General features: G+C 39.1%; 1 protein-coding gene across 1 annotated transcript in view; it reads left to right on the forward strand.

Annotated features, from left to right (window-relative positions):
* Positions 1-5,249: 5,249 nt before the first annotated feature.
* The window catches only part of ABHD18 (abhydrolase domain containing 18), a 67,327-nt gene continuing 46,559 nt past the window's right edge, over positions 5,250-26,017 (forward strand). The window contains exons 1-4 of the mRNA XM_054485085.2: positions 5,250-5,386; positions 15,090-15,198; positions 16,512-16,596; positions 23,487-23,587. Of these exons, the coding sequence (XP_054341060.1) occupies positions 15,107-15,198; positions 16,512-16,596; positions 23,487-23,587 (278 nt within the window). The 5' untranslated portion in view covers positions 5,250-5,386; positions 15,090-15,106. The remainder of the gene's footprint in view (positions 5,387-15,089; positions 15,199-16,511; positions 16,597-23,486; positions 23,588-26,017) is intronic.

Consider the following 26,017-nt stretch of genomic DNA (forward strand, 5'->3'; position numbering starts at 1 on the left):
CATTTAAACATATATATAATATATGTAATTTTTTTAATAAAGCCCATGGAAAAGAGGAGCTAAACTTGAAGAGATTAGATTATTTCCCGAATGTTTCACACAAGAATATGAGACAGTCCATTTGGTGGATTTCCTTAGGTGACTGCCCAGGATAGTTACCCATACCCCTTTCAAGCAAACAAACAGCCGGGCGCGGTGGCTCACGCTGGTAATCCCAGCACTTTGGGAGGCCGAGGCGGGCGGATCACGAGGTCAGGAGATCGAGACCATGGTGAAACCTCGTCTCTACTAAAAATACAAAAAAGTAGCCGGGCGTGGTGGCGGGCGCCTGTAGTCCCAGCTACTCCGAGAGGCTGAGGCAGGAGAATAGCGTGAACGCGGGAGGCGGAGCTTGTAGTGAGCCGAGATTGCACCACTGCACTCCAGCCTGGGCGACAGAGCGAGACTCTGTCTCAAAAAACAAACAAACATCCTATTTTCTTACTCTTGTTCAGTGTAAGAGTAAAAGGAATTATATTTGTTGAATTATATTTGTGAAGCTAGGGAAGTAGATTTTAACAGTGGATATCTGAGTTATCTAAACCCTTTCTTAGCTACTTAAACTTGTATAGACATTATTTAGAAGTGAAGTTACAAGATAAAATTTGAAGTCTCTTTTTTAGGTAAGGGAATAAGTTCTTGTACATGGTGATATTTTTTAAATTTTCATTTATGCCTTTGAGATATATATCACCAGTGTAAGGATAAAAGTCCAGAAAAAATTAGTATTGCATTGTTAAATGCTTAGGTACCAGAATGACAGGAAATAAAAGCACTAGATAGCATAATAAATGATGAGTGTCACTTTAGCAATAGAACTCATTTCTAGGAAAGACTTTTTAGTTCTTGGCACTGTACTAGAACTTCTATTTTTGTTTCCCTTTGCTTTTCCCTTTCACATTGATAATTGTGTCATTTTAGCTTGATATATACTTCAAAAATGGGTTCTATTTCTGCAGAAGCTCATTGTTGTCTGTCTAGCCTGAAGTAGGGACTTTTAAGTATCTGGCATGGCTCCAGATGGTGCCTCATTTTGGTAATTTGGAGTTATGTTCACCCTGGGCTTGGATTTTTATCTGTTCATGGTGGCACTGGATACCCTGGACCCAGCCAACCCTGTCTAGAAAGATTTACATGTTTAGAGAGTTCCACAAAAACTGTCTTTTGTGTTGTTCTTGGAGCTGAAATGGGATTTAAGAAGATTTGTATGACCCCAAACCCCAGAACCAAATTTATACTAACCTATATGTGTGTTTGATTTACTTTCTTTTCCTCATTTATTAGTTGTTTATTAGTAGGTAAATACAGTAAGGAATATGCTGTAAGTTTGGAGTGCTGACTTTTGTGGCCTATTATGCAGGGAATTAAAGGGATTTGGGAAGGTTTTCTTTTTTTCTTTTTTCTTTTTTTTTTTTTTTGAGATGGACTTTTGTTCTCGTCTCCCAGGCTGGAGTGCAGTGGTGCGATATCAGCTCACTGCAACCTCCGCCTCCTGGGATCAAGGGATTCTCCTGCCTCAACATCCCAAGTAGCTGGGATTACAGGTGCCCACCACCACACCTGGCTAATTTTGTGTTTTTAGTAGAGACGGGGTTTCTCCATGTTGGTCAGGCTGGTCTCCAACTCCCAAACTCAGGTGATCTGCCTGCCTCAGCCTCCCAAAGTGCTGCAATTGCAGGCATGAGCCACTGGGAAGGTTTTCTAGTTTGGGTTGAAAACTAGAAATAAGTAAACAATTTAGGCAAACAATAAATATAGTACTTTACAAAATATTTGAAAAGTTCATTGTTCTAAGGTCCTTTCTTGCTTCCTTTGCAACTTTCTAATTCTATATTTTGCTTTACCTTGGTTTTGTCTACCAATCTAGAAGAATATCAAAGTTTAGGAAAATGGAGTATCTCATGAGCACTATATTACTTTTCTTCTTACTGTAAAATATAGGTGTTGGAATTCTTTTTTTTTTTTTTTGGAGACAGGATTTTGCTCTGTTGCCGAGGCTGGAGTGCAGTGGTGCAACCATGCGCACTGTTGCCTCAACTTTCCAGGCTTACACAATCCTCCTCCGCAGCCTCCTGAGTAGCTGGGACTACAGATGTGCACCACCACACCTGGCTAGATTTCAAAATTTTTTTGTACAGACGGGGTCTCATTGTGTTGCCAGGGCTTGTCCTGCGCTCCTCGGCCCAAGCAGTCCTCCCGTCTTGGCCTCCCAAAGTGCTGGGATTACAATCATGAGCCACTGCGCCTGGCCAGGATTTTTTTTTTTTTAGGAGACGAGGTCTCACTATGTTGACCAGGCCGGTTTCAAACTCCTGAGCTCAAGCAATCCTCCCTCCTCAGCATCCCAAAGTGCTGGGATTGCAGATGTGAGCCGCCACACCCAGCCTAGCCAGGATTTTTAATTAAATTTTATTTTACTATCATGGATTCCACTTATTGTTATTGATGCCCTGGATGTTACAAAGGAAGATGATGCCCCTGGTTCATTTCATGCCGATGTTAAGAAAATAAGTGGGCCGAGTGTGGTGGCTCACGCCTATAATCCCAGCACTTTGGGAGGCCAAGACAGGCAGATCACCTGAGGTCAGGAGTTTGAGACCAGCCTGACCAACATGGAGAAACCCTGTCTCTACTAAAAATACAAAATTAGCCAGGCATGGTGGCGCATGCCTGTAATCCCAGCTACTCGGGAGGCTGAGGCAGGAGAATTGCTTGAACCCGGGAGACGGAGGTTGTGGTGAGCGGTGATCGTGCCATTGCAATCCAGCCTGGGCAACAAGAGTGAAACTCTGTCAAAAAAAAAAAAAAAAAGAAAGAAAATAAGTTACCTGTGATATATTGCAAAATGCAGTTGCTCATGCTTGTAATCTCAGGACTTTGAGAGGCTGAGGTGGGAGGATTGCTTGAGCTCAGGAGTTCGAGACCAGCCTGGTCAACACAGCAAGACCCTCATCTCTACAAAAAATAAATTAGGCTGGGCGTGGTGACTCACGCCTGTAATCCCAGCACTTTGGGAGGCCAAGGTGTGTGGATCACCTGAGGTCAGGAGTTCGAGACCAGCCTGACCAACATGGTAAAATACCGTCTCTGCTAAAAATACAAAAACTAGTCAGAAGTAGTGGTGCATGCCTGTAATCCCAGCTACTTGGAAGGCTGAGGCAGGAGAATTGCTTGAACCTGGGAGGTGGAGTTTGCAGTGAGCTGAGATCGTGCCACTGCATTCCAGCCTGAGTGACAAGAGCCAGACTCTGTCTCAAAAAAAAAAAAAGAAAGAAAGAAATTAGCCAGGCAAGGAAGGTGGCCTGTGTGCCTGTGGTCCCAGCTACTCTAGCAGCTGCACTGGGTGGATTGCTTGAGCTGAGAAGGTTGAGGCTGCAGTAAGCCATGATTGCCCCACTCGCACTCAAGCCTGGGCAACAGAGCAAGACCCTGTCTCAAAAAAAAAAAAAAAAAAGACAATGAAGTCTTGCATTCCAATGACATGCCACTGTTCTATTGTACTTTAATAAATGTATGCAAAAGATATATTGATGCTGTATATTTTAACAATTCCAGAAAGACCCAGGGAATAAAATAATTAAAATTATCACCTAGAATTATCTTCCCTCATGCCATAGCACCCCCACCCCCCGCCACTCCCTGAATATATCCAGAGTTGGCTTTTTTTTTTGAGACAGTCTTGCTCTGTCGCCCCGGCTGGAGTGCAGTGGTGTGATTCTGGCTTACTGCAACCTCTGCCTCCCTGGTTCAAATGATTCTCCTGCCTCGGCCTCCTGAGTAGCTGGGACTACAGGCGTCCGCCACCACGCCCGGCTAATTTTTTGTATTTTTAGTAGAGATGGGGTTTCGCCGTGTTAGCCAGGGTGGTCTCAATCTCCTGACCTCGTGATCCGCCCACCTTGGCCTCCCAAAGTGCTGGGATTACAGGCGTCAGCCACCGCACCTGGCCTAAGAGTTGGCATCTTATTTGGAATATGTAACACTAAGCAGAATTTTGGTAAAGAATAATCTATTCCATTTCCACTCCAACTGGGTGTACTTGAGTTCCCAATTCTGACACTAACCACCTAGAATTAATTCAGACTCCACAAGTTAAGGGCTCAGTTCTTCAGATGCACTTCAGGGGTCTCCAGGCCTCTCATCCTTCTGACCAACTTGGTTAAAAATTTGGGAGTTCCTGAGAGCCCTGTGGGTCTATAATTTGCTAGAATGACTCAGAACTCAGGAAACAGCTATATTTATGATTATTGGTTATTATAAAGGATACAGCTCAGGAACAGCCCAATGAAGAGAAACATGAGGCAAGGTATGGGAATGAATGTGGAACTACCTGGCCTCTTCCTATGGACTCAGGGAGCATCTCTTTCCCAACGCACCAAGGTGTTCATCAACCAGAAAGCTCCACCAAGGTTTAGCGTCCAGAATTTTTACTGGAGTTTCATTAATAGGCATGATTGATTGAATCTTTGGCCATGTGATTGAACTCACTTTCCAGCTCCCTTCCCCTCTGTGGAGGTCAGAGGGTCCCAAAGTTCCTTTCTGGTGGCCAGCCCTGATTCTGAAACTTTCGGGGGGCCCACAGGGAGTTGCTTGTTTAGCATAACAGACACTCATCACTTAAGAAATACCAAGGGTTTTAGGAACTTCATGCCAGGAGCTGAGGTCAAAGACCAGATATACTCTTTTTTTTTTTTTTTTTTTTTTTTTGAGACAGAGTCTCGTTCTGGCTAATTTTTGTGTATTTTTAGTAGAGACAGGGTTTCACCATGTTGGCCGGGCTGGTTTTGAACTCCTGACTTCAAGTGATCCACCCGCCTTGGCTTCTCAAAGTGCTGGGATTACAGGCGTGAGCCACTGTGACTGGCCCAGATATACTCTTTATTATTCCACAGTGACATGCCCTCTACGAGAAAAACACTAGTCAAGCAGTTTAAATATATACTACATATACTTACATGATTGTAATTGCACTAAAGTAGAATATATATATAATGAAGACAACATTTCAGAAGTTAGTTTGCCTTTTACCATTTGTTTCATGATTAAAAAACAAAATTCTAAGAGGCAAGTGTTTTTACTTTGTTTTGGTTTTTTTTGTTATTGTTTCTGACAAAGGTGTTAAGTGAATGAAAATATATAAACATGATTTAGACAATCTTTTCTCTCCCCTCCCCTCCCCACTCGTTTCCTTTCTTTTCTTTTCTTAGACCGGGTCTCTGTCACTCAGGCTGGAGTGCGGTGGTGTGATCCTGGCTCACTGCATCCTCTGCCTCCTAGGCTCAAGCAATCCTCCCACCTCAGCCTCCCGAGTAGGTGGGACTACACAGGCACACACCACCACGCCCGGGTAAGTTTTGTATTTTTCGTAGAGACAGAGTTTCCCCATGTCACCCAGGCTGGTTTTGAACTGCTGGACTCAAGCAATCCTCTCACCTTGGCATCAAAAACTACTGGGATTACAGATGTAAGCCACCACGCCTTGCTGATTTAGACAAACTTTCAAAATTTGCTGATAAACAAATGTTTATTCAAGTCTGTGGAGTTTGGGTTTTTTTTCCCCCTTACTGGTAGGAAAATGTGAAGAAAGTAAGTAACACCTGGTATTGAGAGTGTCAGCCCAGATACTCTACTCAAATGCTGAGAAGTACAATTGTTTCTCTCAGTATAGCAGTTTCTAAGGTGGCCCTCAAGATCCTCAAATTCTGATGTTCATATTTTTGTGTGATCCCTTTCCTTGAGTTTGGGCAGAACCCATGATTTGCTTTCTAACCAGGCATATGGCAAAGGTGACTGGCTGTCATTCCCATGATGACATTATGTTATATGGCAAAGGTATGGCTCCTGTGGCTCATACTTACTTTCCTGCTGGCCTTGAAGAAATAGCTGCCATGTTGTGAACTTCCTATGAAGAGAGCCATGTGACAGGGAGCTGTGGATAGCCTCCAGGAGCAGAGGCTGGCCTCTGGCTGATGAACAGCAAAAAAAAAAAAAAAAAAAAAAAATTGAAGCTCATAGTCCCACAGCCACAAAAAAAAAAATGAATTCTGCCTTCAACCTGAGTAAGCGTGGATGAAAATGAAGCCCAGCTGATACCTTGATTGAAGCCAGATGAGATTCTGAAGCAGAGAACCCAACTAGGCTGGGTTCTTGGAAGGTAATCCTCAAGGAAAAGGGAAGAAGATGGAGGAAACAAACTAGATGCAAGAGATTTGTTCTTCAAATTATATTCTTTAAAGGTCTTAGTTATTAAAAGCTTCCAACGATTTAAATTATGCAATGATCTTTTTTGAAGAGAATATTAACCTTAAGTTCTGTTTTTTTTGTTTTTTTGAGACAGTCTTACTCTGTCGCCCACACTGGAGAGCAACAGCACTATCATAGCTCACTGCCACCTCACTCTCCCGGGCTCAAGCTATCCTCCCACCTCAGCCTTATGAGTAGCTGGGACTACAGGTGCACACCACTGTGGACCACTGCACCCAACTGTATTGTTTTTGTGTGTGATGAGGTCTCACTCTGTCACCCTGGCCTGGAGTGCAGTAGCATGATCTTGGCTCACTGTAGCCTCTGCCTACTCAGTTCAAGCAATCCTCCCACCTCAGCCTCCTAAGTAGCTGGAACCACAGCCATGCGCCACTACATCTGGCTAATTTTTTGTATTTATTGTAGAGATGGAATTTCACCATGTTGCCCAGGCTGGTCTTGAACTCCTGGGCTCAAGTGATCCACCCGCCTCAGCCTCCCAAAGTGCAGGATTACAGGTGTGAGCCATGGCATCTGGCAAGTTCTGTTCTGAGATAAATAGTGAGCTACTTCTGGCTGGGCACGGTGGCTCACACTTGTAATCCCAGTACTTTGGGAGGCTGAGGAGGGTGGAGGGTGGATCACCTGAGGTCAGGAGTTCGAGACCAGCCTGGCCAACACAGTGAAACCCCGTCTCTACTAAAAATAACAAAAATCAGCTGGATGTGGTGGTTGTCGCCTGTAATCCCAGCTACTTGGGAGGCTGAGCCAGGAGAATTGCTTGAACCCAAGAGATGGAGGTTGCAGTGAGCCAAGATCACACCATTGCACTCCAGCCTAGGCAACAAGAGCAAACACTGTCTCAAAAAAAAAAAAAAAAAAAAAAAAAATAGCAAACTATTTCTGCTTACTGACAAAGTTGTCAAAAGGAAAAGAAAGCATCAATTTATTTCCCCTCAAAATTTTATTTAGAGACTGAACCCCAAATTCTATTTTGTTTTCTCAGTTTTTTTTCTTGTGGTAAAATACAGTAACAAAATTTACCATCTTAATAATTTTAATTCTATAGTTCAAAGGTAAGTACATATATATTGTTGTGCAACCTTATCACCACCATCCATCTCCAGTTTTCATCTTGCAAAACTGAAACTCTATACCCATTAAACAATAGCCTCCCCCTTTTCCCGTCCCACCAGTACTGGGCAACCATCCTTCTACTTTCTGCTTCTATGAATCTGACTACTCTAGGTATCTTGTTTAAATTGAATCATACAATTTTTGTCTTTTTGTGGCTGACTTATTTCATTTAGTGTAATGTCCTCTGAGTTCATCCATGTTGTATCATATGCCAGAAGTTCCTTCCTTTGTATGACTGAATATATTCCTATTGTGTGTGTGTTTGTGATTGTTTGTATGTACATACTTTGCTTATCCATTCATCTGCCGATGGACACTAAAAGCTCCCCCCTTTTATGTATGTATTTATTACCTAGGAAGTGAAGAAGCTTCTGCCAAATTCTAAATTTTATGGAGGAAAACAAAGCATGGCTGATTAGATAACTAGTGTTTACTTTAGATAGAATATTAATTTTAGGTCTACTTTATGGCATATAGAATTTTTTAAATCAATATTTCTATTATATTTATGCCCATTTTATAGGGTTGAGATAATTTACTTATTTATTTTACTTTATTTTATTTTATTTATTTTATTTTGAGACGGAATCTTGCTCTGTCACCCAGGCTAGAGTGCAGTGGTACAGTCTCGGCTCACTGCAACCTCCGCCTCCCGGGTTCAAGTGATTTTCCTGTCTCAGCCTCCTGAGTACCTGAGATTACAGACATGTGCCACCACACCCAGCTAATTTTTGTATTTTTAGTAGAGATGGGGTTTTGCCATGTTAGCCAAGCTGGTCTTGAACTCCTGACCTCAAGTGATCCGCTTGCCTCAGCCTCCTAAAGTGTTGGGATTACAGGCATGAACCACCACGTGTGGCTTGTAATTTTAATGTAGTGATTTATAGTTGTATCTTTACATTTATAACGTTAGTGTTATATTTGTGTCATACCTGTGATTTATTTGATTTTCTAACCCAGGGGTCAGTAAGCTATGGCCTGTTGGTCAACCTGCCTGTTTTTCTGTGTCTTTCAAGTTAAGAATAGATTTTACAGGTGAACATTTGTACCCAATTTCATTATGGGGTACTAACTTTGAATCTCAATTAAGCAAACGCCCAAGAAAAAAAAGTTTATTCTTCTCATTAATTATACATTACAAAAAATTATACTCAGTTATTTTTATGACATTTTGAATTTCCTCAATGAAAAAAATGTGACTCTGAAATGAAAAAAATGTTATCTGAAATACCTACATAATATCCTTAATTTTGCCTCTTGTCCTACAAGGCCTATCAAGTTTGTGGAAAAACTTTGCAGGGTCTCTCCTCTAGTCTTTTTATAGCATTCTTTTCAAATACTATTTGGAAACATATTAAAATGGAAACTAAAATTTTATGTTTATATCATCTATTTATTGTTTTTCCATGAGGAATTCTACTAGGTATCCTACCAGTCATTGGATATACTTAGTATAAGTTGTTTTTAAAATATCCTTTAGCCAGGCGCGGGGGCTCACGCCTGTAATCCCAGCACTTTGGAAGACTGAGGCAAGTGGATCACAAGGCCAGGAGATCAAGACCACCTGGCTAACACGCTGAAACCCCATCTCTACTAGAAATACAAAAAATTAGCCGGACGTGGTGGCGGGCGCCTATAGTCCCAGCTACTTGGGAGGCTGAGGCAGGAGAATGGCGTGAACCCGGGAGGCAGAGCTTGCAATGAGCCAAGATCGCGCTACTGCACTCCAGCCTGGGCGACAGAGTGAGACTCCATCTCAAAGAAAAAATAATAATAATAAAAATAAATAAATAATAAAATATCCTTTAGTTTTTGTGCACCTTAAAATCAGTATTTTCTCCCAATTAGGTATATTATTAAGGCTGTTTTGGAAAAATGTTATTCAGATATAATCAGAAATCTGTTTAAAAAAAAAACGAGCTGGGCGTGGTGGCTCACGCCTGTAATCCCAGCACTTTGGGAGGCTGAGGTGGGTGGATCACCTGAGGTTGGGAGTTTGAGACCAGCCTGACCAACATGGAGAAACCCTGTCTCTACTAAAAATACAAAATTAGCTGGGCATGGTGGCGCATGCCTGTAATCCTAGCTACTTGAGAAGCTGAGGCAGGAAAATGGCTTGAACCTGGGAGGTGGAGGTTGCAGTGAGCTGAGATCATGCCACTGTACTCCAGTCTGGGCAACAAGAGTGAAACTCCATCTCAAAAAAAAAAATAAAAAATAAAAAAAATAAAAAATCTGTTTTAAAGACAGTTATAAAAATATTTAGGATAATACAGATTGAAAAGCTTACTCCTATAAAGGTAGTAACATGCATAGAACTTTCTTTATGATTTTTCATCTTGGATTTCTGATAGGCTTAACTTTGAAGAAATTAGAGGAGTGGCATAGTATAGTAGAAAGATGCATATTGCATTACAAACGAATAAGTCTCTGCTAAATGATGTATTCATTTGCAATTCTAATACAAAACTTACTGGACAGAAGAAACATTTAGAATAAATTTTTTTTTTTATGAATTAGTAATAAGCATCTAGGTAGAAAATACAAAGAAAAGGAATCTTATGGTAGTTATCACAAATACTAAATAATTTATTAGTAGCAGAATGTGTGTAGTAAAGATACTTAAAGGATAGCATAAACATTAACTGAGAAACAAAACTGGATTAATGAATAAATAGGTACATCTCTTGATGAGAAGACTAAAACTCACAATGCTATCGAGTTAATATATGGATTGAACACTCTATAATTACATTGTCAGTGGTGTAGTTTATAAGTCATGACATAAATTGAATATGTATGGAAAACTCATTGTAGAATTTTAAACATGAAAACAACAGTTGTAGTTAATAAGAGCTATTTGAAAGAAATTTAAAACAATATAGATTTTAGAACTTAATCCAAGTTTATGAAAGACTTCTAGATTTTTATTTTTGAAAATTTTTGTGGGTACATAGTAGATGTATGGATTTATAGATTTCTAGATTTTAAAAATAGGAATTAGAAAACAGTAGAGAGAAAATGTTCCTGGAAAAATGGTTAGTAAAGAGAAGAAAAATACTCCATTTTACAATGACCGCCAATGAGAAGAAGGAATTTAATATTTTAAAGAACTAAATTTGAATACTTTTACAGTGTATCGAGGAGTTCTACTGGATGTGATGAGATGGATTGGTTGATTATATAAACATTTAAGCATATCGAATACATGTAAATATAATTTGTAAAATTAATGGAATGGTAGAAGCTTTTTGCTATAAATCTGATAAAGACTTAAAATCCCGATTCTGTACTAGGTGTAGCACTTAAATTTTCAAAGAACTGTTTAAGTGCCTTCTATATACTAATTTAAATTGCATACCAATTATTTGAGGTAAGTATTATCATTACTTCCATTTTACAAATGAATTACAAAAAGGCTAAGTGACTTGTTAAAAGTCTTATAGTAAGAATTTGACCCAATTTGGCTCTGGAGTCTGTTCTCTTAGCCACAGTGATATATCACATGTTAAATACAGATGCTCCTTAGCTTACGATATAGTTACATCCTGATAAACCCCATTGTAAACAGAAAATATTGTTAAGTTGAAAATGCACTTAACACTCCAATGAACCCACTGTAAAGTTGAAAAATTTTAAGTTGAACCTCTGTAAGTCTAAATGTTCCTCAGTTTATGATGAGGTTACGTTGTATAAATTCATCATAAAGTTGAAACATCAACTTTATGGTAAGTATGTAAGTCAAACTGTTTATTCAAAGTAAATGTAAAATAGCTAAATGTAAACAACCTACAGAATCAATAAAAAACAACTGAAACAAAATATTTATCATAATAATAAATATAAATGTCCTAAATTTACCTGTTAAAAGAAAAAAATGAGGTGGATCTGTATACCCTGAATTTGAAAGAGCTTTGCAGCTGTTTATAAACAAGAGGAGGAACAGCACTGAAAAAATAATTAGTAGTTACTCTTTTCCAAGTTTAAAAAACACCAAAAAAGGCTGGGCACGGTGGCTTATTCCTGTAATCCCAACACTTTGGGGAGCCGAGGCAGTTGGATCACGAAGTCAGGAAATCGAGACCATCGTTGCTAACATGGTGAAACCCCGTCTCTACTAAAACTACAAAAAATTAGCCGGGCGTGGTGGCAGGCGCCTGTAGTCCCAGCTACTCGGGAGGCTGAGGCAGGAGAATCATTTGAACCGGGGAGGCGGAGCTGGCAGTGAGCCGAGATTGCGCCACTGCACTCTAGCCTGGGCGACAGTGCGAGACTCTGTCTCAAAACAAAACAAAACAAAAACACCAATGGATGGAACAAGGTATTAAATGGATAGAACAAGGTATTAAAATATTAACAATGGCGGCCGGGCGTAGTGGCTCACGCCTGTAATCCCAGCACTTTGGGAGGCCGAGGCGAGTGGATCATCTGAGGTCAGGAGTTTGAGACCAGCCTGGCCAACATGGCAAAACCCTGCCTCTACTAAAAATATAAAAATTAGCTGGGTGTGCTGCTGTGTGCCTGTAATCCCAGCTACTTAGGACACTAAGGCAGGAGAATCACTTGAGCCAAGGAGGTAGAGGTTGCATTGAGCCAAGATTGTGCCACTGCACTCCAGCCTGAGCGACAGAGTGAGACTCCATCTCAAAAAACAAACAAAAAAAACCAATGGGAGGAGACGAAGAAGTGATGAAGAGAAGTTTCTCCACTTCATAAAATTTTTATATTGTCTTAATTCTGCCAAAAATGTGTTACATTACTTTTGTAATTTTTTAAAAAGTATGTGCAGTGGCTTAAATGTGTCCCCCATAGTTCACGTGTTGGAAACATAATCCCCAATACAATAGTGTTGGGAGGTGGGTCCTAATAAGAAGTGATTAGGTTATGAGGGCTTTATCCTCATGGATGGATTAATGGTATTATTTTGGAAGTGAATTAGTTATCTGGAGAGTGGGCTTGCTATAAAAGTGAGGTCAATTCTCTATTGCTCTCTTATGTGATACCTTCCACCGTGTTATGATGCAGCAAGAAGGTCCTCACCAAATGTTTACCCCTCAACCTTGGACTTCCAGCCTGCAGAATTTTAAGAAGTAAATTTCTCTTTATAAATTACCCAGCTGGTGTTGCTCTGTTACAGCAACACAAAACAGAGCAAGACAGTGTGTGTAGGTAAATAAGTAACATCAACAAGAAAAAGATCAGAAAGAGTAGAATCCAAACTGTTAGCACTAGATATGCGTGAAAAGCAAAATTAGAAGTGATTGGAAGGGGGCCAGGTACAGTGGCTCACGTCTGTAATCCCAGCACTTTGAGAGGCCAAGGCGGACAGATCACCTCAGGTCAGGAGTTCAAGACCAGCCTGGCCAACATGGTGAAACCCCGTCTCTACTAAAAATACAAAAATTCGCTGGGGGTGGTGGTGAGTGCCTGTAGTCCCAGCTACTCAGGAGGCTGAGACAGGAGAATTGCTTGAACCCAGGGGACGGAGGTTGCAGTGAGGTTGGGATTGTGCCACTGCGCTCCAGCCTGGGCAACAGAGCAAGACTCCATCTCAAAAAAAAAAAGAGAAGTGATTGGAAGGGGATTATTTTCCCCATTTTTACTATACATACCTTCGTATTGTTGAATTTAAAAATTTTACAGTGAGCATTTTTTAATTTAAAAACAGAGTATGTAATTATTTTTTCTTGCCTTTCCCTTATATGAATTATCTGTACCTGTGCTTTACCCACTGGGTAGATAATTTTCAACAAATTTCATTGGAACATAGTAATGAAGATTTCAAGGGGTGTATGATTTTAATGAGATTTGCAATTTAAAGACTTGGGTGCTCCTTTTCATGTAGCTATTGGCTTAAATACTTACAGTCTCTAACTTATGATGGTTTGACTTATGATTGTTTTGACTTGACCACAGGTTTGTCAGGGTATTAAATGTATATTCCACAGATGATTTTTTTTACTTATAATGGGTTTATTGGGATGCAATCCCATTGTAGGTCAAGGAGCATCTGTATTTTTGGTACCTCTTCAAAGATTTTTTTAAATTACCAGAAGAGCCCTTTAGTTGTTACCACATTGCCTTGTTTCATTTTCATCGTAGTGTTATCTTCTACTCTTACTTATTTTGATAGTTAGATAGATTTTTTAAATTTTTAATTATTTTTCCTTCACTAAAATATAAGATCAATGAGAACAAGACCATTCCTTGTCATTTTTGTGGCACAGGGCCTAAAATAATGATTGGAATATAATAAGCAGTTAATAAATATTTGTTGAATGAAAAAAATCATGCATATTCTTACAAGTGCAGGAACTTATTAACCCACCCAGGGATGGTTCATCTATGGTGAACTGCACTTAACACTGGATGGATGATAATTTATAGGAATCTAGTAATTAATACCAGTTTATGCATAGTGGTAGACACAAATAGTATAATAACAAAACTGTATATGCAATACTTTTTTTGAACATTATTGTGTCAAAACCCCACATTTATCAAAGAGCCATTGAAGAGCACATGGAAACTGGGAAAAAGAGAGATGGGTGCTATTAAAAAAACACTTAATCCTATACTCTGGCTATACGTTGTCTTGTCTGACAAGTACATTAGCTAGTAAATGTTTCTTCTTGGTACTGAGAATTATGAGAGGCAGTATGAAAGACTTGGTTTTGCTGGTCCAACCATAAAATCAACTTAAATGCCAGCCCAATTGGTGGTGGGTTACATTCTATACCTAGGCAAACAGAGGAATATTAAGTTGACCTTGCAGGTTATTAAAAAATGAAAAAGTAAAAATAGAAGATAAAAGGGATGGTTTCAAAAAAAATCTGAAGCAATGGATAAGTACTTCTTAAAGCCCATTGATGGAAATGCAGATTTCCTAAGATCTGAGAAAAAAATAAAAAACAATTGAAAAAGGAAATGCAGATTTTCATTTTTCATTTATTTAAGTAGAGTAAACCCTGAATCTGAATCAGGTTTCACCCGCAAATCAAAACGATACCATTCAGTTTGACAAGATAAAGGTAGATACTTAAAAATCTTTAGAAATATTTGAGAAGATAGATAAATGATATAAAAGTAGTAGCAGTGATTATTTATTATTTTTCATTCACTGTAGTATAGTAGAGGAGAGTGTAGTGTGGTAGTTAGATGTTGAGCTGTGTGCCTGGGATTGAATCTTAGCTATGTTTCCCACTAGCTGTGTGACCTTGGGTAAATTATACTCTCTGTGCCTCAGTTTTCTTGTCTGTGTAATTGGGATAATAAATCCTTCCTCAAAATTGTTGGTAGGTTTAATGAGAACCTGTGTGTGTGTTTGTAGTTCTTAAAATAGTGGTGCCTGGCAAATAATACACTATCACATATTATCCCCTACTATTTTTATCCAGCAAATAGAGGGTACTTATTTCAGCAACTGTACTGAGGGTGGGAAGATCCTACCCTGGAGAAATTCACAGTTTAGTGAAGTTCAAAGTTGTACATCTTCTCTATTTTCAATTCAGCTCTTTTTTTCCCCCAAATCTTGTATTTTGTTTCTAAAGGAATTAATTCAAGTCTCAGTCTTTAATTTTACATGATAGTCAAAGAAATGGTTAGAAAATTGACCTGCTGCCTTGAAACAAGTAAAATATTTTAAAGCCATTTTAAATTTTGTTTTATAGATGCTTGTTTGCTACTGATGGGTGTGAGCAAGTTAGATATTCTATACCGGAGACTTCTCCTAACAAAACTTTTTATCAGAGGATGGGGAAGGCCAGAAGACCTCAAAAGGCAAGCAATTTTTTTTCCTGAATACTTGGTCTGAATTTGTTGTTTTAATGAACATTTAAAACTTTGTTATAAAATTCCTTACTCTCAAATACAGAGCAATTGTCCAGCAAATTAAACATTAAACTATGTAAAATGTAATTATTTCCTTTTTACTTTTGTCTTTTTAGTTATTTCTCTTAAATTTTAGCCCATATCATAAATTATACTGTTTTAAAAATAATTCAGATTTTTAAAATAGAGAACTCTCAGAAACACAGAGTAGATTTTTGAGTTCAATAATTATTAAGCTGATTAGAGTTGTACATAGTTTCCAAGGATTGAGTCGTCTTAGATAACCAGAATTTGTAATGACTCTAAAAGTGGAATACTCTGTAGCTCATAGGAAAATCTGGACTTAAGAAAATTAATTTTCAGCCAGGATCGGTGGCTTATGCCTGTAATCCCAGCACTTTGGGAGGCTAAGGTGGGTGGATCACGAAGTCAGAAGTTCCAGATCAGCCTGGCCAAGACAGTAAAACCATCTCTACTAAAAATTAAAAAATTGGCAGGGCGTGGTGGCTCACACCTGTAATCCTAGCACTTTGGGAGGCCTCTGGCAAGCAGATCACGAGATCAGGAGTTCGAGAACAGCCTGGCTAACATAGTGAAATCCCTTCTCTACTAAAATACAAAAAATTAGACGGGCGTGGTGGCGGGCACCTGTTATCCTAGCTTCTCGAGAGGCTGAGGCAGGAGAATTGCTTGAACCTAGGAGGTGGAGGTTGCAGTGAGCCAAGATCGCGTTACTGCACACCAGCCAGGGCGACAGTGCAAGACTCCATCTCAAAAAAAATTTAAAAAAATACAAAAATACAAAAATTAGCCAGGTGTGGTGGCGCATGCCTGTAATCCCAGCTACTCGGGAGGGTGAGGCAGGAGAATTGCTTGAACCCGGGAGGCAGAGGTTGCGGTGAGCTGAGATCGCGCCACTGCACTCTAGCCTGGGTGACAGAGCAAGACTCCGTCTCGAGGGGAAAAAAAAAAAAGAAAGAAAGAAAATGAATTTTCAGGATTGGTGCCTTTAATTTTGAGTCTTGTATGTATTAATTACTTTCTGAAAAATATATTTTCTCACATTTTTCTGAAAAAAGTGTTCAGTTTGGGAAAAAACAACAGCCTAATCTCTTTCTTCAGTGATCAAAATTAAATTTTAATATGGTTTATGAACTGGATTTGCTAATTTTTAATTACTGTTAATCAGTCTCAATTATAATGTGCTTAGTAGGTGATATAAAAGATTAATTTTTTCCTTTTTGTCTTCTTTCCCATAATAGACTCTTTGAATTCAGAAAGATGATCGGAAATCGGGAAAGATGCCAGAATCTGGTTTCAAGCGATTATCCAGTACACATTGATAAGGTATTCAAATGAGAGAAACGCAGTTATAGGAATTGTGGTTTGACATAAATATGTCTAAGAATAATTACATATTGGAGTATAACAACAATAAACACTAAAATATGAGTGCAGTATGGATTTTTCATTTCATATTTAAAGAATACTATTTGTGGGCCAGGTGTGGTGGCTCACGCCTGTAATCCCAGCACTTGGGGAGGCAGAGGCGGGTGGATCACCTGAGGTTGGGAGTTCAGACCAGCCTGACCAACATGGAGAAACCCCGTCTCTACTTAAAAAAAATACAAAATTAGCCGGGCGTGGTGGCACATGCCTGTAATCCCAGCTACTCGGGAGGCTGAGGCAGGAGAATCACTTGAACCCGGGAGGCGGAGGTTGCAGTGAGTCAAGATCACGCCTTTGCACTCCAGCCTAGGCGACAAGAGCAAAACTCCGTCTCAAAAATAAATAAATAAATAATACTATTTGTGCGTTAACTGGATGTTTTTAATAACTACGTTCACATATATTGGGAGCATATGTTTATTACTTGCCTAAATATATAGAGAAGTATTTAGGCTGGATATTTCTGGATTTCATTTTCTGTCTTTAGGCTCAGGAGGGTTAAACTACTCAACATTACAGAACAATAGTGAGTATTAAAGGGGAATAATCTAGTTGGAGAATCAGCACATAAGAAATTATTAGCAAACAACTGTTAAATAACACCAGGAAAAATATTATGGGATACAGTTAATTCCTGAGAGAATGGTAGAAAGAAAATGCTATAAAATTAGAGAAGGCAAGGATGTTTTTGAAATCTTTTTTTTTTAAGGAGGCACCTGGTTTTCTGTAAAATATTTCTAGGTTTATGTAATTGCATACTTTAAGGTATTGTTGGAGAGAGGATACAAATGGGCAAGTTTCACACATCCCTCAGTCGCCTTCAACCAAAGTAACTGTACTTGCATCTCATATGTTTTGGATATCTTTAGATTTCTCTTTTCAAAAGAGTTCGACTGCTAAGGACAAAATTTTATAGATTGAAAACTCCTCCTCTACATCATAGAAGTTCTTTCTGTATCTTCTGAATTAATAACATTTCTCCCTGACCCTCAAATTTTGCTAAATATTTTTATCTTCTTTATTTTTTTAATTAAAAAATTAAACTTAAAACAAAAAACTTAAAACATACCAAGTTAAAAAAAAAATCTCCTTTAATCTCTGCCACTTTCCACCACCTAATTCCATTTCCCTCCCAAGAGTGAATTGCTGTTAAGATTTTGGAATGCATTCTTACTGATCCACTACCCTTAGTTTTTAAAAATTGAGATAAAGATATCCCAGCACTTTGGGAGGCCAAGGCGGGCGGATCGTGAGGTGAAGAGATCGAGACCATCCTGGCCAACATGGTGAAACCCCATCTCTACTAAAAAAAAAATACAAAAATTAGCTGGGCGTGGTGGTACATACTTGTAGTTCCAGCTACTCGGGAGGCTGAGACAGGAGAATTGCTTGAACCCAGGATGCGGAGGTTGCAGTGAACCAAGATCGCGCCACAGCACTCCAGCCTGGCAACAGAGCTAGACTCCGTCTCAAAGAAAAAAAAAATTGAGATAAAATTCACCCTTTTACAATATACAATTGAATGGTTTTTAAATTATATTACCAAGATGTGCAGCCATCAACATTGTCACTAATTCTAGAATATTTTCATTGTCCTAAAAAGAAACCCTGTATCCATTAGCTGTCACTTTCCATTGCCTCTTCCCCCACCTGCTGGCTATCACTAGTCTACTCTCTGTCTCTATGGATTCGCCTAATGTGGACATTTCTTATAAATGGAATCATGCAATATGTAGCTTTTTTAGTCTGGCTTCTTAGCATAATGTTTTCAAGGTTCATCCATGTTGTAGCATGTGTCAGTACTTCTTTTTGTTTTTGTTTTTGTTTTTACAGCATCAGAACATTCAAGAAAAACTTTATCCTTTTGTATAGCTAAATAATATTCTATTGTGTTGTATACCACAGTTTGCTTATCCATTCATAAATTGATGGACATTTGGGTTGTTTTCACTTTTTGGCTATTATAAATAATGCTGCTATGAATACTCAAGTATGAGATTTTGTGTGAACATGTTTTTAGTCCTCTTGTGTATACTGAAGAGTTTAATTATTGGTCATGTGATGATAACTCTAAGTTTAACTTTTTGACGAACTGTCAAACTGTTTTCCAAAGTGACTATACTATTCTATATTCCCACCAGCAGTGAATAAACCTTCCAATTTTGCCATACTCGCCAACCTTGTACTTGTCCGAGCCATCATAGTGGGTATAAAAGTATTTCCTTGTGGTTCTGGCTATGCCCTAATGACTGTGAGGCTGAACATCTTTTCAAGTGTGAATTGGCCATTTGTATACCTTCTTTGGAGAACTGTCTTTTCAAACCCTTTGCTCCTTTTTACATTGAGTTATCCATCTTTTTATTGTTGGATTGTATCTTGTTTAATTTTAAAATCCATGTTATGTATAATAAGTGTAATTCTAAAATTGTTTATTCTTACCAAGTTGCCAGCTATCAGAACACTAATTTGTTGCATTATTTTTCCCTTTAACATTAGTTTGTTCTGCTTCCTTTATTAATAATTAATAATGGGCTGGGTGCCGTGCCTCACGCCTGTAATATCAGCACTTTGGGAGGCCGAGGCAGTGGATTATTTGAGGTCAGGAGTTCGAGGCCAGCCTGGCCAGCATGGTGAAACCCCGTCTCTACTAAAAATACAAACATTAGCTGGGTGTGGTGGTACATGCCTGTAATCCCAGCTACTTGGGAGGCGGAGGCAGGAGAATTGCTTGAGCCTGGGAGGCGGAGGTTGCAGTGAGCCGAGATCATGCCACTGTACTCCAGTCTGGGCAACAGAGTGAGACCCAGTCTCAAAAAATAATAATAGTAATAATAATGTATTAGTTTGTGCTGCTGCTTTATCAAATAACTTATTCTTATAAAATACATAAGAGGGTTGAGTGCGGTGGCTCACGCCTGTAATCCCAGGACTTTGGGAGGCTGAGGAGCATGGATCACTTGAGGTCAGAAGTTCGAGACCAGCCTGGCCAACCTGGCAAAACCCCATCTCTACTAAAAATACAAAAAAATTGGCCAGGCATGGTGGCATATGCCTGTAGTCGCAGCTACTCAGGAGGCTGAAGCAGGAGAATTGCTTGAATCTGGGAGGCAGAGGTTGCAGTGAGTCGAGATAGCACTCACTGCACTCCAGCCTAGGTGACAGAGCAAGACTCAAAAAATAAAAATAAATACATAAAAATAAATACGTAAGAAGAACACTTTAAAACTATGCTAATAGGCATAAAAAACTAAATTGGAAAGTTTTTTGGATTAAAAATTCAGTTTTATAGAGATATTATGTCTCCTTAATCATTTTTTAAAATGCAATACAATTTCAATTAAAGTATTGAACATAGAACCTAGATCCATACAAGCATCCTAAAATTATTTTGAGAAAATACTTGAGAGTACAATCAGATCAGGAATACTCTGGTAAGGAAGAGTAGTAAACAAAGACTAGTTCAGTCATATAACAATGAGTATTAAAATGCTGCAGTTGTCAACACAGCATGATATTGGTGGAGAAATAAAAGATAGGCAAATAAGACCTAATGAAGGATTGAAAATAACTTGCAGAAATATATGGATGTTTAGTACATGATAATAGTAGCGTTTTAAGTCAGTTGCAAAAATATGTGGGTTATTTAATAGATGACATTTGTCCAACTGACTACAAAAAAAACATTTTTTTTTTTTGTAAACAAAATATTGTTTTGTTTTGAGACAGAGTCTCACTCTGTCACCCAGGCTGCACTGCAGTGATGCAGTCATGGCTCACTGCAGCCGTGACCTCCTGGACTCAGGTGATCCTCCCACCTCAGCCTCCCACGTAGCTGGGACCACAGCCACATGCCACCACGTTCAGCTAATTTTTGTATTTTTTGTAGAGACAGAGTTTTTGCCATGTTGCTCAGGCTGATCTTGAATTCCTGGGCTCAAGAGATCTGCCCACCTCAGCCTCCCAGAGTGCTGAGATTACAGGTGTGAGTCACTGTACCTGACCTAGAATTTGTTTTTTAAAAAAACTAGCTTGTCCCGGGTGCAGTGGCTCACACCTGTAATCCTACACTTTGGGAGGCCAAGATGGGTGGATCATGTGAGCTCAGGAGTTTGAGACCAGCCTGGGCAACATGGTGAAACCCCGTCTCTACTCAAAATACAAAAAAATTAGCCGGGCATGGTGGTGTGCACCTGTAATCCCAGCGACTTGGGAGGCTGAGGCAGGAGAATCGCTTGAACCCAGGAGGCAGAGGTTGCAGTGAGCCGAGATCGCGTCACTGCACTCCAGCCTGGACAACAAAGTAAGACTCTTGTTTCAACAAAACAAAACAAAAAAAGCTAGCTTGTAATCCTAGCACTTTGAGAGGCCAAGGCAGGCAGATTGATTGAGTCCAGGAGCTGGAGACCATCCTGGTCAACATGGCAAAACCCTCTCTTTACAAAAAAAATGTAAAAATTAGCTGGGTGTGGTGGTATGCCTGTAGTCCCAGCTACTCTGGAGGCTGAGATGGGAGGATTGCTTGAACCCTGGGAGGTGGAGCATACAGTGAGCCAGGATGGCAGCACTGCACTCCAGCTTGGGTGACAGAGTGAGACCCTGTTTCCCCAAAAATTAATTAATTAGTTAATTAATTTTTTTTAAAGTTAGATATATACATCATCCACAGATATGTTTTTGTTTCTGATTTGAATGAAAATATGTGGTAATTCAATGCTACTTTAATTCTTTTACTATTGACCTGAAATTTTTAAGAAATAATTAGGCCAGGCACAGTGGCTCATGCCTTAATCCCAACACTTTGGGAGGCTTGAGGCCAGGTGTTCCAGACTAGCCTGAGCAACATAGTGAGATCCTGTTTCTACAAAAAGAAAAGAAATACTTATTTGAGAGGAAAATAAGTTTAGGTGTTGAATGTTAGCAAATGCTTTTTTTATATGTGTAGAAATTACATTTTTTCTTATTTACTATGTTGACATGACTCATTACATGAGATTGCCTGACACTGAACCATTGTAACATTTGATGTCAACGCTTATTTGATTATGGTAAATTATTTTTGGAATTTGTAAACAATTATTTTTATACTGTTGAATGTTGTTGAATTAACTAGTAGTTTATTTTGAGTTGTTGTATGTCAGTGTATGAATGTGATTTATTTATAGTTTATTTTCTCAACTAGATTATAGTAAAGGATATAGAAGGAAAAGAAATGTGTATAGGCAGGAACCATGTCTTTAAAAACCACAGTGGTCCACAAAATCAGAGAAAATGTTTACAAACTACTCATCTGACAGGGAATTAAGAACCAGAATATAAGGAGCTCAAATAACAGGGAAAAATCATAGTCTGATTTTAAAATGGGTAAAAGATCTGAATAGACATTTTATATTTCTCTTTTTTTTGAGACGGATTCTTGCTCTGTTGCCAGGCTGGAGCGTAGTGGCTCGATGTTGGCTCACTGCAACCTCCGCCTCCTGGGTTCAAGTGATTCTTCTGCCTCAGCCTCCCGAGTAGCTGGAACTACAGGCGCACGCCATCACGCCCAGCTAATTTTTTGTATTTTAGTAGAGACAGGGTTTCACCATGTTGGTAAGGCTGGTCTCGAACTCCTGACCTCAGGTGATCTGCCTGCCTTGGCCTCCCAAAGTGCTGGGATTACAGGCGTGAGCCACCGCACCTGGCCAACATTTTACATTTTTCAAAAGAAGACATACACATGGCCAACCAGGTATATGAAAAAATGCTCAGCATCACTAATCATCAGAGAAATGCAAATCAAAATTACAGTGATATATCATTTACCCTAGTTAAAATGGCTTTTATCCAAAAGACAGGCAGTAATGAAAGCTGGTGAGGATGTGGAGAAAGAGAAAGAGGAAACCTCGTACACTGTTAGTGGGAATGTAAGTTAGTACGACCACTGCAGAGAACAATATGGCGCTTCCTCAAAAGCTAAAACTGGAACTACCATATGACCCAGCAATCCCCCCACTGGGTATATATGAAAAAGAAAGGAAATCACAGTATCAAAGTGATATCGGCACTCCCATATTTATTGTAGCACTATTCATAGTAGCCAAGATGCGGAATCAACCTACGTGTTCCATCAGCAGATGAATGGATAAAGAAAATATACAAATATGCAGTGAAATATTATTGAACCATAAAAAAGAATGAAATCTTGTCATTTGCTCAACATGGGTGGAACTGAAGGACATTGTTTTAAGTAAAATAAGCCAGGCACAGAAGGACAAATTTCATGTGTTTTCACTCATATGTGGGAGCTAAATATTTTTAAAAATTGAACTCATGAAGAATAGGTTGATGATTATCAGAGGTTAAGAAAAGTAGCAGGGAGGGGAAGATAGAGTGGAGATGATTAATTGGTGCAAATGTACAGTTAGAATCAATAAGATCTAGTATTTGATAGCATAATAGAGTCACTATAATTAACAACAATTTATTGTATATTTTGAAATAAGAGTGGAATTGGAATGTTCCTAACACAAGGAAATGATAAGTGCTTCAGGTGATGGATACCCCAATTACCCTGATTTGAACATTACAAGTCATATGCCTGTATGAAAACATCACATGTACCCCATAATACATTCAATGATTATGCACACAAAATAATTTAAAATAAAGTACAGTGGCATAAAAAGTTTACATAGTAGGTGCTGAAAACATGATTTTAATTGAATAGAACTTTTTATTAGAAGAACATCCATGATAGACCAAGATATCTTAGTTTTCTTGCATACATCTTGGTTTTGATTTTCTTTTAGATTGAAGAGCAATCAGATTGTAAGATCTTAGATGGACACTTTGTTTCCCCCATGGCTCACTATGTGCCTGATATCATGCCAATTGAATCTGTTATTGCAAGGTAAGAATTTTTTGTTCAAAAAGATGAATTAATACATTATTTGTGTTCATTAAAATTATAATATCAACACTATGTTATTTGAAATTAGGAGTAACAAGGCAGGCCTAAATTATTGAAAAGGCTGAATTAGAAGATATTTTAATTCTTCAAAGAACATAAGGAGTATATATACAAGGATATTCATTGAAGCATTGTTTATAGTTGCAAAAAATAGATAATGCCTAAATGTTCAACAATAGGCGATTAATTTTCCATACTGTGGATACCATTAGTGACATGGAAATATGGTCACAATGTGTGAAAGTTTAAGAAGATAATACAAACGATTTTTTAGTACCATTTTTGTAAACACACAAGTATGCACACACAATCACACAGAAGTTTCCAAAGGATATATATGAATATACAAACTCTGCTTATCTCTGAGTGGAGAGATTTTTGGCTTTTAAATTTTTAGTTTTAGGTCAAGCATGGTGGCTTATGCCTGTAATCCCAGCACTTTGGGAGGCCAAGGCAGTTGGATCACTTGAGGTCAGGAGTTCTAGACCAGCCTGGCCAACGTGGCAAAACCCCATCTCCACTGAAAACACAAACAATTAGCCAGGGGTGGTGGCAGGCACCTGTAATCCTAGCTACCTGGGAGGCTGAGGCAGGAGCATCTATTGAATCCAGGAGGCGGAGGTTGCAGTGAGCCAAGATTGTGCCACTGTGTTCCAACCTGGGCCACAGAGTGAGACTCCATCTCAAAAAAAAATTTTTTTTTTTAGTTTTAAATTTTTACAATGTACATGTGTTGATTTTATAATAGGAAGAAGAAGTACTTTTAAGTGAAGAAACTAAAAAAAGTGGTAACTTAGACAAGACAGACTACATAGTTCAGCTAAGTAAAGTGCCTCAGGATTGGTATGTAATTAGCATATCAGTTTGAGAATGTAAATAGATGTTCTGAAATACCTGAGTTTCCTAAGTGGTTAATTATACAATAGTTGAAAACTGGCTTTTTGGATCTTTGTTAGAGTACAGAGGTTATTCTTAGCCCAGTCTTGTTAATGGTTTTTTGTTTGTTTGTTGAGACAGAGTCTCACTCTGTTGCCCAGGCTGGATGGAGTGCAGTGGTGCTCACTGTACGCTCTGCCTTTCAGGTTCAAGCGATTCTCATGTCTCAGCCGCCTGAGTAGCTGGGATTATAAGCATGTGCCACCATACCCGGCTAATTTTTGTATTTTTAGTACAGATGGGCTTTTGCCATGTCGGCCAGGCTGTTCTCCACCTCCTAGTCTCAAGGGATCCACCTGCCTCGCCTCCCAAAGTGCTGGGATTACAGGCATGAGCCACCACGCTCGGCCACTGTTAATGATTTGTGTTTCGTTTTGTTTTGTTTTGTTTTTGAGATGGAATCTCACTCTGTCTCCCAGGGTAGGGACAGAGTCTCCAGAGTCTCACTCTGTTGCCTAGGCTAGATGGAGAGCAGTGGTGCTCACTGCACCCTCCGCCTCCTGGGTTCAAGTGATTCTCCTGCCTCAGTCTCCGGAGTAGTTGGGATTACAGGCACCCGCCACCACACCTGGCTAATTTTTGTATTTTTAGTAGAGACGGGGTTTCAACATGTTGGGCAGCCTGGTCTTGAACTCCTGACCTCAAACGATCTGCCCACCTCAGCCTCCCAAATGCTGGGATTACAGGAGTGAGCCATTGTGCCTGGCCTGATAATGGGTTTTTTAAGTTGTTTTTAATTCTAAATCAGTGTTGAACCTAGATTTTTACACAGTTTTCTATTTTATGTTTTAGCTAATTTTATTTAAAAAGAACAAACTACTGTACTTTTTTCCCCTACACTGTTGATAATAAACTATTTGCTGCTTCTGGTTAGTAGGTGTTTTCTACTTTTAAGATTTTGTCTGTAATAGCAATGATAAAATAGTGATACATGTATGGGCATTTGAAAAATTCTTCAGTCAAGAAGAGATTATTCTGTAATGGAAACCTACTTAACCTTTTAAGTGAATGTATTGGAATCCTGAATTCCAATACATTCAGAACCGTATAAATGAACCTATAAGGTGCGAACTAACAGAAGAGCGGTTTGATTGACCTGATTAAAAGTTGTAGTCAGCTGTCCATTATTTTGTTACCCCTAAGGCATTATTTTAAATTTATATTTTTTTCTGTTGATAACCTCAGAATGAAAGGCAAGCAATGTCATGTAGTGGAAAGAGCTAGAACTTTGGATTAAACAGATCTGGGATTGAACCCTAAATCTACTCTTTATAGACCTAATGTCAATTACTTAATCTCTGAACCAGGCTTTATAAAATAGGACTAATAACACTTATCTCGTAGGGTTGTTAAAAGTGATAAATAAGGAATGAGGCCGGGCGCGGTGTCTCACGCCTGTAATCCCAGCACTTTGGGAGGCCTAGGGGGGCGGAT

This window comes from Pongo pygmaeus, chromosome 3, assembly GCF_028885625.2.
Source record: "Pongo pygmaeus isolate AG05252 chromosome 3, NHGRI_mPonPyg2-v2.0_pri, whole genome shotgun sequence".
In the NCBI taxonomy this organism is placed as follows: Eukaryota; Metazoa; Chordata; class Mammalia; order Primates; family Hominidae; genus Pongo; species Pongo pygmaeus.